General features: G+C 36.7%; 1 protein-coding gene across 3 annotated transcripts; it reads right to left on the bottom strand.

Annotated features, from left to right (window-relative positions):
- Positions 1-128: 128 nt before the first annotated feature.
- Positions 129-19,061, bottom strand: LOC106082313 (protein yellow). Of its 3 annotated transcripts, none has more exons than XM_013244752.2 (3): positions 18,914-19,061; positions 6,573-6,984; positions 129-1,541 (listed from the first exon to the last, which is right to left on the bottom strand). In XM_013244752.2, the coding sequence occupies exons 2-3, from the start codon at positions 6,856-6,858 to the stop codon at positions 328-330; spliced, it is 1,500 nt and encodes a 499-aa protein (XP_013100206.2). In that variant the 5' UTR covers positions 6,859-6,984; positions 18,914-19,061; the 3' UTR covers positions 129-327. The 3 variants fall into 3 exon arrangements, with proteins under 3 accessions (XP_013100206.2, XP_013100208.2, XP_013100207.2); XM_013244754.2 differs by lacking the exon at positions 18,914-19,061 and adding an exon at positions 18,294-18,398; XM_013244753.2 differs by lacking the exon at positions 18,914-19,061 and adding an exon at positions 7,058-7,263.
- Positions 19,062-19,573: the final 512 nt, after the last annotated feature.

The following is a 19,573-nucleotide window of genomic DNA, read 5'->3' on the forward strand; positions in this document are numbered from 1 at the left end:
TGGAAAAATTTCAGATGGTACAAATGGATATCTATTAAATTTTTGTTATACAATTATATACTCTGATTGGAAAAATTTCAGATGGTAAAAATGGATATCCATTAAATTTTTGTTATACAATTATATACTCTTTATTTTTTTTACTACCATTAAAGACATGTTTTTTGCACTTAAATATATGTATATACAATCTATGAGATTTAAAACAAATCTATACAAGATAGGGATTAAAAAATAAATTATGGTGGAAATAATATAGATTGGCTTTCTAGAATTAAGTAAATATAAAGTACTCGTACACCCTGTCTACATCTTTCATATCAGTCACTACAAAAATTTCAAAAGCAAAGCGAACATCGTTAGATGTGTAGCGGTATGTACCAAAGTCTTTATGGATGATGCTCCTGAGTGATCCGTGGCCATATGGTCATGATGATGATGATCGTGATCATGATTGTGATCGTGATCATGGTCATGATGGTGGTGATCATGATGGTCATGATCATGACTATTAACAACATCCGTCAATGTTCGACCTCTATTTGGGGTACTGTCCATTGTGTTGGTATCCTTGGTCATGGGCACAACGCTTAGAGCACATGCTGTATTCTCAACGCTATTCTCAACCGGAGCTGTTAAAATTCTAAAGTTGACCGAGTTTGGAAAAAGTTCACCATAAATAAACTCCTGCAGTCGATTTGATAGCACCCATAAATTATGTTGAGCATCCACCTTTACGTCACTGGGGAAAAGCATTTCGACAGCATGCATATAAACACGACCTTGTGTTTTGGGAGTATATTCACCACTAGTAGTTTTCCAACAGGCCACAGCATTTAAATTTGGCAATGTATAAAATAGAACATCTGTTTCCTGATCCAGAAATGAAGCTCCCGATTGGGCATTTGTACCACGCGAACCCAAAACTTTGAATTCTCTGTATATTTGGCCCTCAGTAGCCAAAGTTTTATTACGCAATATCTTAGTATTCACCGAAAATTCCATTGTCGAAGTCAATGGGTGGAAGTAAAGGGTAGAGAAACCTTCGGCATCCGATTTACTCAATGACAAACCATATAGACCATCATCCCATTGGAAAGAATGACCACCAATGCTGAAATTACCTGACATGGGATCTGGATGGAAGAAGTGATGTTGTACACGCCATGACTCCTCCTGCTTCCATGAGTAGACAACCAGGCCGGGATTGCCCAAATCACCGGCATACGCGTAGGTATTCTCACAATCACCATCCTCAATGGCTAAGTTGGCAAAAAATGAATTATCTTTCACCTGCTTGGCTGGAAAGACATGACGGCGCAATAGGGCATCATTGTGTAGATCATAAACCAAAAGCTGAGCTGGACCAAATATAACTGTATCCTCGAGAACACCATCCAGTCGGGAATCCAACACCCATAAACGACCGCATCGATCGGCACGTATACGAAATGGTGATACCAGTTCTGGTTCCGTATCATCCAAGGCATGAGCTTCCCAACTTGGATAGGGGATGAGAGCAGGCGATTTTGTGCTAGATTCTGAAAATAATAAAAAGAGAATAAAAAAAGTGAAATTAGTGAAATACAGTATTATTTAGAAACGCTGTCTGTAATTTGAGTTGTAAACTTTGAATTTCATTTGTAAACGCACTCCTACACTAATAATCAAAACTCTCACTGTCAATTTATTCAGTAAACTCAACATCTTCATCATGGTAAAGTACAAGAACGAATAAAAGTTGGTTTAACCAGACATACAGAGATGCTGTCGGATCCAGAGAGGTGGCATTCAGGAACTGGCGCTTGGATAAAAATGCTAATACTGAACTGCTGAACAAGCTGGCAAGATCTTCGTGTGCCAATGTGCTTAGGCGCGAAAAATGTCTTTACGAACAGCGCCTGCCAGCGAACTAAGCTTCTTGCTTCTACACGAGGAAGTAAGGGCTTTTGGTCGTTCGGAAAAGGCCAAAGGGTAGTTCTTCATCTATACCAATTCTTGTTAAAGATGATCAAACGTTCACTAACCTGGTTGATAAGGCTAACCTGTTGGCTGATATTCGCTTTGCAAACAAATTCACTAAGTTATTTTAACACTGTGGTGCTGTATTGTGTAATACCTCGGTAATTGCATAATTCTCAAACATTGTCATATTTCATTTCAATTTATCGAAATTGCAAATTGAATGTCAAAATCTTTACCTTGTCAATTGGCCATATTATTATGCCATCAGAGGCAATATACTCATTTCACAAACACCGCCAAATACAATTCTTACTTGTTTTCTGATACTTAAAAATCATACCTGTCTATTTGTCTGTCTACCTGACTGTCTGACCACACTTCTGTGGTTATTGATTAAGCAATTTAAAAACCATTTGCCTTTCTGTTAAAGATGTGTTAAAATTCATATTTACTTGCGAAATAATTATCCAAGGTGATAATTTGAAATTATGTATCGAACCAGATTATGATTTTAACACATTGTTTTGTGGTGAGTCATCATATCTATCAATATTCTGATATCCAAACAATACAGATTTGAATACAATTAAAAAAAAAACTAGTTTTGAATAGGACAAATTTTCACGATTTTGTTATTCAAAAAGTTGATTTTTCAAATATATTTTTAAGAAAACATTTTTAGAAATTAGCTTTTAAATATTGTGTTTAAAGAATTGAAGACAATTTTACTTCTGTTTTCATGGTGTTTCAGTTTTTTTTTAAATTTTTCAAATTATGATTATTTACTTCTAAATTAATTTTTTTATGTGCAAGTTTTCCTTTTTTGTTCACATATATCGAAATTATATATAAATATGAATAATCACAAATATTGCTTTGCCTCCAATCATAAAAGTCGAAAATTACATTTGGCTTATGTAGGTGGTTAATTAAAAATCTCAGTGAAATGGAAACATTCAAATGGATGGACAGACAGACAGACAGACAATTCATGAGTCTCAGCAAGCCTATTTATATGTACCACATTTATCAAACAACCCACATTATTTGGATGTACATCTTGTTGTAAGCATGCTACAAAAATTTATTTTTAAATTTGGAATTTTATTTTTAATATTTGTTTTTAATTTTTACTGCTCGACAACTTGATTACATTCATATTTGGTGTATTTGTCATCATTATTTGGCGAAAATTCTTCTGGATGTTTATAATTTCAGAAAAATATATAAAGACTGATATACGTTACTCAAATTGAGATGAAATGTAAATTGGACAGCAATATTTGATGTGAAAGATGTTTCCCCAGATTTCCTTAGTGGGATATTTATGGAAAAATTCGAATTTCGCTAGTCCATAGTCAGTTTGCTAACACCTACTTTTTGCCTATTTTCTGAAATTCGGAGCACTCACGGTTAGGTTAGGTTGCCCCCCATAAGTGATTTCAGTCGGCGCTGGCCTCCGACCCATTTTGATACCCTAGAAAGAGAAAGTGCAGAGAAAGAGATGTGAGATCTCAGAAAATATCAACAGGTTGCAAATGCAAATTTGCCCGTGAACATTCCGTTATGGAACAGAGGCAAACTTCTCACATATTAATGAATTCAGTCCGATTCAATTTTTAAGCTCAATGATAAGGCGCATTCTTTTTTTTGGCCGATTCCGAGCGGCGTACCGCAGTGTGGCACTTCTTTATCCAGTGTTTACACAACCAGAGGTTACACACGACTTAAAGATAACAGGAGGAATGGAGATCCAGAGTGAGCGGTGCAACGTCTAACACACACGCAAGCAAGTATGTGCCTTCGCCGGATCCTGTGGCACGATCCGTCGCAATTATCCCGTCCCGTCCTCAAATCTCAGGAGACCACCCAGAGGTACATTCGAAAGATCACCCATGTCTCTGAAGAACCTCCTCCCGACAAAAGGAGTGAGTGCGTCCCTACAGACCAGGACATGAACAGAACATGTGTTCGATAGTCTCCTCATTAAGACAACTTCTGCCGAAGTCATTGTGCAGTATTCCCATTAGCGCCGCCATGCTGCCTATGGCACAATGTCCGGTTATGACCTCTGTGCTAAAGTACTCAGCGGCATCATATCGAACGCTAGTAACTCCTTCGTCCTCATTCGGTCAATGACAGGCCAGAGCGCCCTAGCGGTCCGGCAACCATCCGCCACTATGTGCAGTAGCTCGACAAATGGCATGTAGACAATACAGGTGAGTGCCTCGTTAGTCGTGATTGTTTCGTGAGTCATTAGTCGTGTGTGAGCGAGCATAAACGTGAGTCGACATAAACATAAAAAGCGTGAGTGAAAAATCACTAAATCACATCTCTACTCGGAGCCCATTCAAGGACTCTAAAAGATTCACCACACCTCTCGACCTCACCGTCCTCGAACCAAGGACCCTGAGCGCCGCCATACTGTCCACATAAATCCTGAGTTTTAAGGGCGGTAAATTCCTTACCAGAATTTCTCATACGGCTACTGGCACAGACCTCTGCCTGAAAGACCGTACACTAGTCCAGCAGTCTCAGAGACATACCGATACTGAGTTCGTCCCTAAAACACTTCCTAACTCTATTAGTGAAGATCGAGGTCTCATCTTCTTCAAACACAGCATTGGCTCTCCATTCATCCCTCTCGGGAAATTAAATCTTGAATGTCCTTATCCCCATCGGCACCAGCGCCAGGTAGTCGAAGACCCTCCGCAGCCGACCCGCCGCATCCCAAACATCCAGAATGGAACTGTGAACGCACCGGTCTTCCTTCAGCATTACGAGTGTCCTCCGTCTAAGAGCGACCTTGGCTGCGCCGTTCTGAAAATAGCCCACAATGGGCTGCATATCCAAGAACACTTCCAGACCTGCCTGCGGTGCGGATCTCAGTGCCCCTGTAACTCCCAGGCCAGTCTCTTGACTTTCTCGAATTCCCTCAAATGGGTCTTCTTATCTACGGCACACCACCATACCAGTGCCACATAGATCAGTACTGATCTCACAATGACCATATACATCCAACAAATCAAACTGAGGGTTACCCCCAACTTCCTATCGAACATCTTCCTGCAGGAGTCAAAATCGCATAGTGGCCTACGGCTTCTTTTCTTCGTATTTCTCTTCCAGAACAGCTTTAATTAAAGGACTATGCCAAGGTACTTCGCCTCCTTCGACAGCTGCAGGAAGATCCAGTCCAAAGACGGGAGTCTAAACTCCGCCAGCTAAGAGCACCATCTTCGTCTTCCTTTGATTGGTCCTCAATCTATTTCTAGTAGCTAATCCCAACAATCTCCTCAGTGACCCTACCATAAACTAGCTAACTTGGACCAGCAAAACACGATGTCGTCCGCATAAGCGATCTTCGTGTCATTTCCTCCGAGATCCAACAGGCGTTCATTTATCGCGAGTCTCCATAAAATCGGCGGATTAGCCACCCCAAATACGATGGATATACACTTAGAAAAATGCTTATTATAACTATGAGTTAATTACATAATGTATGTAAGTTCATGATATTCATCCACGATTAGTTAAAAAATTCTTAAAGAGTTAGAAAGTTAACTAAGTACAAATAAAACTCACTGCTCATGAGTATAGATAAAATAGCTAACAATTGGAGTGAAGTTAGTAATTTTCCTAAAACGGGTTTTTTATAGAAGTGAGATCTTTACTTAACATGGGTAAAAGCATATCATCGTTGACGATACATTTTCTGCAATTTATTACTGAATGAACTACTAAAAGCAATTTGGATTTAAAGTTCTATATAACTAAAATATTCGTTGTCATTTCCATTTCTTGAATTCGAACAATTTTATAAGAAACTCCCTTCCACTGGTGAGACATTGTGTCTATAAATAGAATATGTCAAACCATAACAAACGAGCATGCCCATTTTTGCTATTGTGTTGTAAGCAAATATTGAAATGGGAAAATAGTGTCAGAACGTCTGTTTTGTAAACGGAAGGTTCATGGTTCAATATTGGCGAAAGGTAAATTCTTATATAAGTTATAATTCCAATAATTCATATAAAATTTGTCTTCTTCAAAGCAGAGTGGTGGTTTGGAGACAAACGGAACCAAATGTGTTGTGAAATAAAGATGTGTCCGCAAATCTCCAACTGAATGCTCCGAAGAGTTCGTAAATATCAATTTTTTCTTTTATTTTATCTTTTAATTCGAATGCTGGTTAGTTCATATTTTACTTGTTCATATTTTACTTGGTTAGTTCATATTTTACTTGTGGAAAGTTTAAAGTGAACTAATACTATGTATATACAATTCCGTAGCTGTTAAGAAATTATTGAACTAACAGCATATCATTCTTTAGCGCTATAGGAAGTTCTTTCCCAAATTTAGTTCATTTTAACTAGTGTTGAGGTTCAAAATTTGTTGAGTGTAGCATCTCGCCCAGCCGTTGGGCTGAATAAAAGTTTTTCACTTTTTAGCTCTTTAAAGATGTCTATGATTTCTTATGAATTTCGTCATATGGTTCGTTCAACCATAATGCTGATGTTAACAGTGAGTTATATTTATTTCTAACAATTGCCTTCTGTTTTTATGGACTCTAATAACTTAAAAATGTCTCTTTTACTAAGCTTACTCACCATTAAGATCAATATAGGCCAAAGAAGCCGGTACACCTTCGCGCCAACGAGGCAAAGTCACAAAGAGGCGAGATTTATAAACTTCAATGCCAAATGGTATGACATTCTCCGGTTTAAATTCAAATTTTTCTATGGCCATCCAACGTGCTTCGGCATTGGCATATTTAAAATCAATCTCCTTCCATTCGTATGTCACGCGTAAATTGTCATTTGCCTCAATAGGCATTAAAGATGTAGTGACACAAAAAATTAGCAACAAGGCGTAAAATCCGCACATTTTCTGCATTTCCGTTTCCCAGAATTGATAACCGCTAAGTATGATTCGATATCTGTAGGGTCGTTATTCTTAGCATATAAACGTTGCAAATTTCTCAATCAATGAGTTTTTTGTTCTTATTCACACAATAATTGCCTACAAGTAAAAGAGAAAGGAAATTTATGTTTATTAAGCAATAAGATATTTCTTAATGTCGATATATAGTTACTTATATGGCAATATGAATAAGTGGCTCTTAATTCATGTATTAAATGCGTTTCTTCTTCTTAGAATGTTATTGTCGTCATTGGCCTTGAAATGCCTCCAAGATCACGTTTTTAAAGTTTCCATACAAACCACGCGCTGCTTATGGATTTTACTTCAAAATCACTTGTCTTCATTCAATACGCTGAAATTCCATTTTATTGTGACAACAGCCACTTGTGAATCATTTTTAACGTTTATTGTGTTAAGTGATTCCACACATTCTGTCATTCAGATCATCGGATTGTTTATTCATTTTCAGCCGCAGTGGAGATTTGTTATTGTTGTATTGTGTATATCTAATTTTGTTGTTCCGTGCGGAACATGACGAAATATTGATTTCAAACATTGAATAATTTATATGAAATGTTACAACGTACGTATAGATGAATGTAGGGACGTTCATTTATCCGAACGTTATTGAATTTGGAAAGAATCACTCTAGTTTTAGATATACATAGCTATCATATATATATATATAATGCCCTATTGTGATTGCAGTATAATTTTGGCCAGTTTTCTGCATAATTTCGCATGAGGTGTCTGATTATACATCTCAATTTGTGCGCAAAATTTCATAAAAATCGATCCAGGTTTAGATGTGAGTCCAATATTTATCTTTTGACCGATATGCATTTTTATGCCTATAGTAGCCAAAATTTTTTTTGCCATCTTTACAAAATTGAAAATGCTCTCACAATTGATTAACAGTAGTAAGCAGACTCCGACCGACTTTTACCTTTCCTTACTTGTTTTATAATCAAGAAGGTCGCAATTGCATTACGAAATGTTTACATACCACTTGCAAATTTGCCCATGAACATTCCATCAAGGAACAGGGCCAAACTTCCACATATCAATGTCTGATTCAAGTTTAAGTTCAATGATAAGGGACCTCCTTTTTATACCCAAGTCCGGACGGCGTGCCGCATTGCGACACCTCTTTTGAGAAGAAGTTTTTACATGGCATAGTACGTCACAAATGTCGCCAGCGTCAGGAGGGGTTAACCGCTGAAAATTTGTTGATGGTCTCGCCAGGATTTGAACCCAGGTGTTCAGCGTCATAGGCGGACATGCTATACAAATAATATTCAAATATAACAATGAAATGACCTCAATTTTGATATGGAATGTGCTACTACCCATTTGCCTTAGTTTAAGTAAAAATGTGGTTCAAAGTCACAAACTTTCTTCTCAGACGGGAGAAAATATCGGAAATGAAGTTTTTATACCCACAACCATAGGGTAGTGGTATACTAGTCATTCCGTTTTTAACAACTTGAAATATTGATTTGCTACCCCACAAAGTATATATATTCTGGATCTTCTCGACATTCTGACTCGACCTAGCCATATCCGTCCGTCTGTCGAAATCACTATAGCGTTTGAACGCTTAAAGCTAACCACTTAAAATATTGCACAGATACTTCTAATTGATGTAGGTCGTTGGGGAAAGTAAATCGGCGCTATTGGTTCAGATTTGGATATAGCCCCCATATAAACCGGTCCCACGATTTGACTTCTTGAGTCCCTAGAAGCCTCAATTTTCTTCCGATTTGTCTAAAATTTGGATCAAAGTCTTGAATTATGATTTCCAACATCCACGCCAAGTATCTAAATCGGTGTATAAACAGATGTAGCCCCCATATAAACCGATCCCCAGATTAGACTTTTTGAGATCTTAGAAGCCTCAAATTTCATCCGATTTGGTTGAAATGTGGAACAAAGACTTGAGTTCCATGGACTTGATACTTCCAACATCCATGCCAAGTAAGATCCGAATCGGTCTAAAAACAGATATAGCCCCATATAAATCGATCCCCGGATTTGACTTCTTGAGCCCTTAGAAGCCTCAATTTTCATCAGATTTGACTAAAATTTGATTCGTATATTGTCATTGGTGTTTTAATTTTGGGGTCGGGACGGCCCCATAGATACCTGGACCCAATGTTTATTATCAAATTAATACTATACTCCCCTCGAATACTTTTCATTTGAGTCCCATATTGCCCCGATCGCCCACTTTTATTTGTGGGTGGTGCTTTTGGGGTAAGTGGGAGAGTCCGCCACCTTATGATATCAACAAATTCTTTAGCCTATTGTTCCTTTCAGACCATATTCGTATTCTAATCCCTTATACCTTTCATTGGAGTCCTATATAGTCCCGATTGGTCTACTTTTGTTTTTACGTGGTGCTTTTGGGGTTAGGGGAGTGTCCGCTTCCTTACAATATCAATAAATTCTATAGCCTGTAATTCTTTCCAGACCATATTCGTAATCTACTCCGTAATACCTTTCATTTGAGTACTATATTATCATTATCGTCCAATATGTATATTGGAGAGGCCCCTAAGGTCGAGGCGGCCCCCTAAGTATATGGACCCAAACTTTAATATCAAGTTAGTACTCTATTCTTGATTACCTTTCATTTGAGTCACAAAATGTCCCGACCGGTCTACTTTTATTTTTGGGTGGTACTTCTAGGGTAAGGGGGAGGGTCCGCCCCCTACCGATATCGAAAAATTTTATAGCTTTTTATTCCTTCCAGACCATCCTACACAATGTGTGAAAATTTCAAAAAAAAATCGGTTCAGCCGTTGCGACAAGTTCCGATATTACACTATAGGCAGTGAACCAGTTGGAAGAACGACGGAAATTTCATAAGAGGGACCCAGAGTAGTACAGAACAACCGGGCGCATATATGCAAAATGGGTGCGGCAAGTACAGGGGGATACTTCTCTCATATCAATGAGTGCAGTCCGATTAAAGTGTAAGCTCAATGATAAGGGGCCTCCTTTTTATGCCTAATCCGCTCGGAGTGGCGACACCACTTGCTAGAGAAGTTTTAACATGACAGAATACCTCACAAATGTAGCCAACATTTGTAAGGGGATAAGCACCGCTGAAGATTTGTTTGATGTAAACACCGGGGTTTTAACCCAGGCGTTCGGCGTCAAAGATGGACATGCTAACCACTGCACCACTGTGGCCTCCCCTGTTCCTTAATACAATGTTCATGGGAAATTTAGTTTAGTTTGGGAGCTGCAAGTAATAGGGTTTGTTGGATATGTGGGAGAGAGGATGAGAGTTTGGAGTATGCTATGCCAAACTTATGCAACTTATAGGCATAGAACGGAAAATTATTAGGGATTATGTAAGTATCAAGAAGTTCCTGAAATATTGCCCAAAAAGTAATTGCGGATTTTTCATATAGTCGGCGTTGACAAATTTTTTCACAGCTTGTGACTCTGTAATTGCATTCTTTCTTCTGTCAGTTATCATCTGTTACTTTTAGCTTGCTTTAGAAAAAAAGTGTAAAAAAAGTATATTTGATTAAAGTTCATTCTAAGTTTTATTAAAAATGCATTTACTTTCTATTAAAAAATCCGCAATTACTTTTTGGGCAACCCAATAGATTAATTCGAAGTTACTTTTCATAACTTAGCGTCGATTACTGATTATAGATGAACATACAGAATGACTTTGCTAATCACCTAAGATTTTACGACGATTATGTGTTGAACTTTGCACTAACATTTTGAATGATTTTTTTCCCAAATTTAATTTTAAATACTTCCTAATTGTATTCGCTTTAAAACAAAAACAACTTTCAATTATTTTCAGGTACTCCAACAAGAGGTTTATGAATCATTAAATCTCTGAAACAGTCAATAAACCTGTTAGACACATAAACATCTATTCTGTTAAAAACTAAAACTGAAGCTTTGCCTTTAAAATTCAATATTCTTTAAGTAATATAGAAAATTCATTGAAATAAAAACAAAGTTTTTTGCTTTTTCCATTTTCAGTTTAAAAGCAAGAAATGAATACTTGGACAATATTAAAAAAAAGATCTTTAAACTTCAGTTTGAATTTTTATTGTACACAGAATGTTTATTGAGAATATGAACACATTTGTACCCTAGGTGCAAAAAACTGCACATATTTGGCCGCACCCTAAATGAACGGCAAGGTTATTGGTTTATGAGCAATTCAAACAAAGAGATTTTACCATAACCTGAATAGTTAGTTCACTATCAATCTAAGCATGTTAAAAATATCTGCATGAACCAAAATAAAGTACCAGTAAACCATTGCACTTTTTTCAATGCATACTTTATATACTTTTAAGCATCTAGCGTGAGCGCACGGTAATCGCAACCACCTTGGTGTAGCACCAGTTTTGTTTATAAAAACAGGAGCTGTCAGCAAATAGAGACAGACTGTGTTTTTTGCCAACTTTTCTGGGTATGAAATTAATTAACAATGACAGTTGATACATTCATTCACCTATCGATGTCATATCATTGTGGCAGCACAATTCTAGTTTAGGTTACAACGGGGCACAGTGTTAAAAAATCTAGCGCCCAATAATACTTAAGGTATGCTTAGGTCCTTGAATGGTATTTTTAGGGTTTCAAAGCAATTGATTTTAGGCAGTGATATGATTTTCTTCTTAAATAGTGTGAAGGGTGCTTTTTTAGACGTGTCGTTTTAATAGAAATAAAATACATTTAAAATTATGGCTAAGAATTTAGTTTTATTGTAACAATTGTCATTATATTTCACCGAACAAATAAACAGATGTTTCAAAAATAATTTAGTTTGGTGACCGCCGTGACTGGCTTCAATAATTTCCAGCTGAAAAGTCCAAATTTCAAATTTGTGTTTGTTTGTGGGTTTGTAAATTTGTTTGTTCCGTATAGACTCAAAAACGAAAGCGTTAAGTTCGGCCGCGCCGAACTTTGGATACCCACCACCTCGGGTATATATGTAAACCGCCTTTCATCAAAATTCGGTGAAAAATTCATAACTTATGTCCCATATCAGTTATATTAAAATATTTTCCAATTTCGACCAAATACTAATAAGTACAGTAGATATATCTAAAAATAAACCGATCTGATGTCGAAAAGCCTAAAGTAAGACTTTGTCAAATTTCAGTGATATCGGATTATAAATGCGAATTTTATGGGGCCAAGACTTTAAATCGAGATATCGGTCTACATGGCAGCTATATCCAAATCTGGACCGATTTGGGTCAAGTTGCATAAAAATGTCGAAGAGCCTAACTTAAAGCACTGTTCCAAATTTCGGCGAAATCAGACAATAAATGCGTCTTTTATGGCCCCAAAACCTAAAACCCAGATATCGGTCTATATGGCAGCTATATCCAAATCTGGACCGATCTGTGCGATATTATCGGCAGATTGGTCTATATAGCAGTTATATACAAATATGGTCCGATTTAGCCCGTTCATGAACTTAACCAGCGTGCATCAAAACACGTATCTGTGCCAAATTTCAGCTCAATATGATTACAACAGACGGACGGACAGACGGACAAACACACGGACTTCATTAAATCGTCTTAAAATTTAACGACGATCCGAAATATATATACTTTGTAGGGTCGGAAATTGATATTTCGATGTATTGCAAACGGAATGACTAAATGAATATACCCCCTATCCTACGGTGGTAGGTATAAAAAGACTAAATGATTACTATTTAATAGGATGTTGATCAATGTTATAGGCGTTAAGCCACTCCAAGCGAGTAGTAGCACTAACATTTAAGTAAGCGCCATCTATTGGCTGTTTTCAAATGGATTTAATTGATCCAATTGAAAATACCCAGTAAATAGCGCTAATATGGAAAAGACAACATGAACAGAAAGAGGGCAGAGTTGTCAAAATTGATCATACAGCATTTATCTTCGTTATGACTTCGTTGCGGTTGTTTGCGGAATTATTTTTAACTTTCCCTCTCTTAGACAGGCCTTAACAATAATTTTCATAAACACCACATCTCGGAGATCTGTAGGCGATTTAGGCGAAATTTTGTTGGCACACTTAGATTAACCTAAAATCAAAACTTTGGTATCGGAATCTGAGGTGCGTTGCCGAGGAGGTCAGCCCACCCCCAAAACCCGCCAAACGGATTTATAGACCAATCACTACAATATGGGTATCAAATTAAAGGTATTTGAGAGTAGAAATCTGATCCATCTGATAACCAATTGTTTGACTAGATTCGTGGATCACCCCACTCCCAAAAAACCCTTCAAATCGGACATATTTACCGACCATTGCAGTATGATCGTAAGTGAAATGTCTTTGGGAGTAGAGCACAAAATTGACTTCCGCTTTTGAGACCAAGTCTCTGGGGATCCAACACACCCTTATACAGCACTTTTACATATAGGGGATTAAATAAGAGGTATTTGATTTGGAATACATTTTCAACTGCAATTAGGCAGAAATTTCCATATTAAGAGTACTTTTCCCAGCTAGTCTTCTTCTTATATATAAAAATCAATTTGTGTTTGTTTGTTCCGTAAGACTCAAAAACGACTTGAACTGTTCACAGATTGTGTAGGTTGGTCTGGAAGAAAACATAGGCTATATAATTGTTTGATAGCGGAAGGGGGGCGGACCCTCCCCCTTACCCCAAAAGTACTACCCAAAAATAAAAGTGTACCGATCGGGACAGTATGGGACTCAAATGAAAGGTATTCAGGAGTAGAGAATGAATTTCATATTAAAAATTGGATCCAAGTAACTGGGGGCCCCAAAACCCCCTAAAATAGGTTTATTGGACGATTATGACAATACGGGACCCAAATAAATGGTATTCGGGAGTAGATTGCGAATATGGCTTTATAATTTGTTGATATCAGAAGGGGGCCGATAATGACAATATGGGTATCAAATAAAATGTATTTATGAGTAGAATGCGAATATGGTATTAAAAATGTTAATGTAAGGTCCAAGTACCTTGGAAGTCACCCTTACGCCAAAACTCCTCCAAGCAGACAAATTGAACGTTCATATCAATATGGGGTTCAAATGAATGGTTTTCGTGAGTAGATTACGAATCAAAATCAGATTGAAGTATAGGAGGCCACACCACCCCCCAAATGGGAACATTACCAATTATGACTTTGGGACTCGGTTTGTTAGTTTATTCCGTAGAATCAAAAACGTCTGAACCGATTTTCTTAAAATTTTCACATATTGTGTAGGTTGGTCTGGATGGAAACATGGGCTTAATTATTTTTTGATATCAGAGGGGGTGTATTTGAGAGTAGAAAACGAATCTTATATCCAATTTTGGAACCAAGTTTTGGGGGTACGCCTTAAAGCACCCCCTAAACTAAACTTCATTCCCGACTATAGCTATATGGAGCTCAAGTCAACGGTATTTAGGAGTAAAGAACGAATTTGATATCTATTTTCAGAGCAGAGTACCGGTGGGCGCCCCATCCGCAAAACGCCCTCCAAACGGTTCACATTTACCGACCATGGCAATATGGGGCTCAAATTAAAGAGATTTTGGAGTGAAGCACAAGTTTAATATCGATATTTGCGTCGAAATATCTGAGGTTCTATCCCTCCCCAAAAAAGCACTTCTCATTACAATAATTTTCAAAAAAAAAAACAGATCTTGGAGATTGGTAATGGGATTCGTTCGAAATTTGTTTGCACTCTTGCAGTCATCTAAAACAAAATATGGTTTCTATTGTTGGGTCGGGTGCCTCGGGGGCCACCCAAAACTCTGCAAATGGAAATATAGACCAATCACGACAATATAGAGTCAAACAAAAGGTGCTTGAGGGAAAAATACAAATCTGATATCCAATTGAAGAGTCATGCGTTTGGCTCTAATTTTTGGGGCAAAGACCCTGGGGTCCATTCCACCCTCAAACAGAAGTTGATTACCGATCATACCATTACAGGGTTCATATAAAACGTATTTGAAAGTGAAGCACGAAGCTTATATTTACTTTAAGGACCGAGTGTCTGGGAGGACATCCCACCCCCCAAATACCCCGCAAAAATTAAATATTTATTAAAGTGGTAATATAGGGCTCAAAATAAATGCATTCCAAAATAGATTAAAATTTTGCCAATAAACCGAGCAGGAGCAAACTTCTCCCACATCAATGAGTGCTTTCCGGTTCAAATTTAAACTCAATGATAGGAGATAAGTCCAATCATCGTGCCGCAGTGTGACACCCCTTTTGGGGGAATTTACATGCCTAGGCACCTCGCAAATTTCACCTGCATTAAGAGGGGATAACCACCGCTTTAATTTTTTTCGATGTTCTCGCCAGAATTCGAACGCAGGCATTCAGCGGACATGAGCTACAGTGGCATTAATTCGATATCAACATTCAGGGCGAAGTGTCCCCACCCTAAAAAGACAATAGTGAATTAAAGAAGGCGCAGTGAAGGGGGCCCGGTTGGGCTAATAATATTATATAAATTAAAAAAAAATAATATAACCCAAACTGATATGCCGGACGACCGGGACAATATGAGACTCGAATGTCGTTGAGAGTAAAGTACAAACCGTATTTCCAAATTGGGGATAAAGTTAACCCGGCGAGGACCTGTGGGTCTTATAAAATTTTGTATCCGCTAGCTAACTAAATGTGTTAAGTCAAAGAATGTGATTATTATTGAAAGAAATTGGCAACAATAAACCCATTAAATATTTTTTAGTCTTTAGGATGTCCTCTATCTATAAGATCAAAATAAATTATAAAAGACTTCTAGCAGCTCTGTATCACAAATCGACACCCTGACAATAAACATACCTTAACGGGTTAATACAGCAACAGATGTTAAGATGTATTCAATTTTTCCAAAACATTCACTTCGAGTTTAAATTTTGTGGCATTTTAAATGTTTCTTTAACCCATAAATTTTGTATTTGTTTTTAAATTTTATACAGTTAGGTTAAGCATTTGTCCCAAACTCACATTAGTTATACACAAAGTCGGTTTTAGATTTCTTTTTTTTTTGAACCAAACATAGTATCACCTTACACACGAAAGGTTAAACAGAGAAGCACGTTTCCCTTAAATTTGGAATAAATTATAATAATTTTTCTCCATTATTTATTCTTTCATTGTCACTAGTCTATCTAAAGTATATAATTTGTTTCTTATTAGTCCAAAAGTAAAAAGAGAGTTAGATGATGTAAAAGGAGACTGGAGGAAAGATATTTATTAATGATTAAACCAATTAACATTTCTTTTCATTTTGGAGGCTATTTATAAGACTAAAACGACCTTTTTCTACTTGCGGCTACTTAATCCCAGTAACCTTTCGGGTATCTTTTGAGTTAACTTTTAAACATTTTAGCTATCAATGACGTCATGTTTTTCAAATTAAACGACTATTAATTTGAGTTAGGTATTCGTGGAGTACATAACTCATAATTGAATTGAAACAGGTTTCTTAGGGAAGTTAGTTGTGGGAACTGGATGATTCGATTGTTTTTTTGTCATGGACATCAAACAGCAATTAACGGAGCACTGTGTATAATATCTTGTATTTTATCTAAAAAAAAATGTATTTAAATCGTAAAACAATGTTGATAATTTTCTTATATTCCAAAATACTGATAATTGGAGGTATTTAATTTCAGCTCGGAGAATAATAATTTGTATAACCTCTATCTCTATAAGATGAGGGTACACTAATTTCGTAATTTAATTTATAATACTTGAAATTTTGATCTAAGACCCAATTATACTCCATTGGGTCTTAGATCAAAATTTCGAAGTGTTATTCATGACCATCTTTATATTCTAAGTCTACTTAGCTATGTCCGTTCGTCAGTCGAAAGCCCGCAACTTTCGAAGGCGCTCGAATTTTTGTACAAATACTTCCTATTAGTGTAAACCAGTTGGGAATGTAAATGGGCCATTTCGGTCCATGTTTTGACATAGCTGACATATAAATGGATCTTGGATCTTGACTTCTTGAGCCTCTAGACGGCGCAATTCTTATCCGATTTGGCTGAAATTTTGTATGAGGTGTTTTGCAATGACTTCCAACAACTGTGCTAAGTATAGCCCAAATCGGGTCATTACCATAAGCATAGAAAAGCCTCAGGGCGAATTTGTCTTTAAGCTAAAAAAGTGATATGTGCAAAATTTCGTGATAACAAATGCGGTCTGTACCTTGATTACCAAACACAGAGAGACAGGCGGATTCCCAGCAAGACGGACCTGGCTAAATCGAACTATGAAGTAATTCTAAGTCGATCGGTAGGATGCAATGCAAATTTTGCCCATGAACATTCCACTAAGGAACAGGGGCAAACTTCTCACATATCAATGAGTAACGTCCGATTCAGGTTTAAGCTCAATGAAAAGGGGCCTCCTTTTTATAGCCGAGTTCGAACGGCATGCCGCAGTGCGACATCTCTTTGGAGAGAAGTATTACATGGTATAATACCTCTCAAATGTTGCCAGCATTAGGAGGGGAAAACCACCGTTGAAAATTTTTTTCTGATGGTCTCGCCAGAATTCGAACCCAGGCATTCAGCGTCATAGGCGGACATGCTAACCTCTGCGCTACGGTGGCCTCCTCGATCGGTAGGATATCAACCGATATTCTCAAAATTTTGCACTTATTATTATTTTCTACGACTACAACAAAGCGTGCGTATACTGCTCGAAATCGATTCAGAGTTGGACATAGCTCCCATATATATGTTCGTCCGATTTGGGCTAATATTGCAATAATATAGTCTTTTGTTAACCGATTCTCAAGAAATTTAGCACAAAGGATGCTCTTATGATTCGCGACACAGATTTCGAATCGTTTAGAAAAAGGTTCAGATTTATATATAGATATATATGTATCTTCCGATTTTCACTTTAAGGGCCTTTGCAAACGCATTTATCATCCAATCTTCTCAAAATTTTGCACAACAATTTTCTCTGTGACTCCTGCAATACATAAGGATTTTGGTCAAAATTCAACATATAAAATTAAAGCAACGACTTGGCCTGCATACCCAATGTAGTGTTGGGTATCAAATGCCCGACTTAAGCCGCTTCTTACTTGTTATTACAATATAATATTGGAAACTTTTTAATTTTTTGGGAAAAAAAATATTTTTTAAATACAAAGGAACACTGGCCGAACCTTGGATGGGGGTAACCAAGGTTTTATTACTTATTTACACTGGTAAACTCATTCTAAGGTGGATTATTTAAACAAAATCACATGGCAACTGAATAAGGTATCTGAGGAATAAGGTATCCACAGACACAAGATATCAAAAAGTTTTGTATGATAATTTTACGTTTGTTGCTTAAGTCTTTCGTTTTTCACTTATACTGCCAGACCACCATCCCAAACACAACAAAGACCAAAACTTAAAACTTCATTACCTTCGATTCATTAATATGCAGACACATTCCTCGTAATATACCGGCATAGAAAAACAACAAAATTAAACAAACCTATATCCGGTATTGTAAGAGGGAGTAACAAACCAACAGGTAGCTGTCAATTATCTTACAGAGAAAAATCTTTGTTTTAAAAAAAAACAGCCTTATGAGCATCACATGCGAATTTTATTTTCATCCATGTTTCATCGTTCATAATTGATTTATGTTCAAAATTCCATTCTAAAATTTTAATGGGACACAATTTGTGATTTGGATAACCTGTCTACCTTGTCTGGTATGTTTTTAAGCCACTCACTCACAATAAAATTTTAGATGTTGGTTCACACGTTTGTTTCTTAAGTCTTTTGTTTTTCATTGTGTACGTGAGATTTGGAGATTAACATAAGATATATTTTTTTGCTTCTTTTTCTTTTTTTGCTTATTACTCATATTATGTTACATTAGGCCAAGCAAGCACACAGTTGTTCAGTTTAAATATCGCATATGAACCTTTTAATAATATATATTATGTAAATCGCTTGGAGAGCACAAACATAAAAAAGGTATTTCTATTTTGTTTTTTTCTACAAATCACTTTAAATACAGCAATTAAAACTAACCAATAACAACACTTTTGTGTAGATGTTTTTACGAACTAAAATAAAACAAAATTAACAATAAAACCGCACACACGCTACGAAATCGACCGCATCTAATCAATGTATACTCCGGCGAGGTTTTCGAATACACAACCAACCTCTACAGCAATCAAATCTAAACTAAGGGTTTTGGTTATCTCATTATACGTTTGGAGCATTTCTAAAACCACATTGAACAACTCTCTCGGCTTTGAATTAAAATTGTTTCTCTTTGTTTTGCTACATCTTTTATGCTCTCTGTATTTTATTCTCGGGATTGTTTTGTATGGGTGGTATATTAATTTCATCATTTCACATGAATTAGTATAATGAATTTTATAATGAATTGTCATAAAATTAGGAGATTAGCTGGTAAAGTCCACCATGATAATCATCTTCTGTAAAACCCTTAGCATAAGCGAAGCCAGCCCAGCTTTCTGGAAGAGGGGGGGGCTAAAATCCTTTAAATAGCAATAAAATCAGCCAATTTTATTAAAAACAATTAACAATTGGGTTGCACAAAAAGTAATTGCGGATTTTTTAAACGAAAGTAAATGCATTTTTAATAAAACTTAGAATGAACTTTAATCAAATATACTTTTTTTACACTTTTTTTCTAAAGCAAGCTAAAAGTAACAGCTG

The sequence above is a fragment of the Stomoxys calcitrans genome, chromosome 3 (genome assembly GCF_963082655.1).
Source record: "Stomoxys calcitrans chromosome 3, idStoCalc2.1, whole genome shotgun sequence".
Classification (NCBI taxonomy): domain Eukaryota; kingdom Metazoa; phylum Arthropoda; class Insecta; order Diptera; family Muscidae; genus Stomoxys; species Stomoxys calcitrans.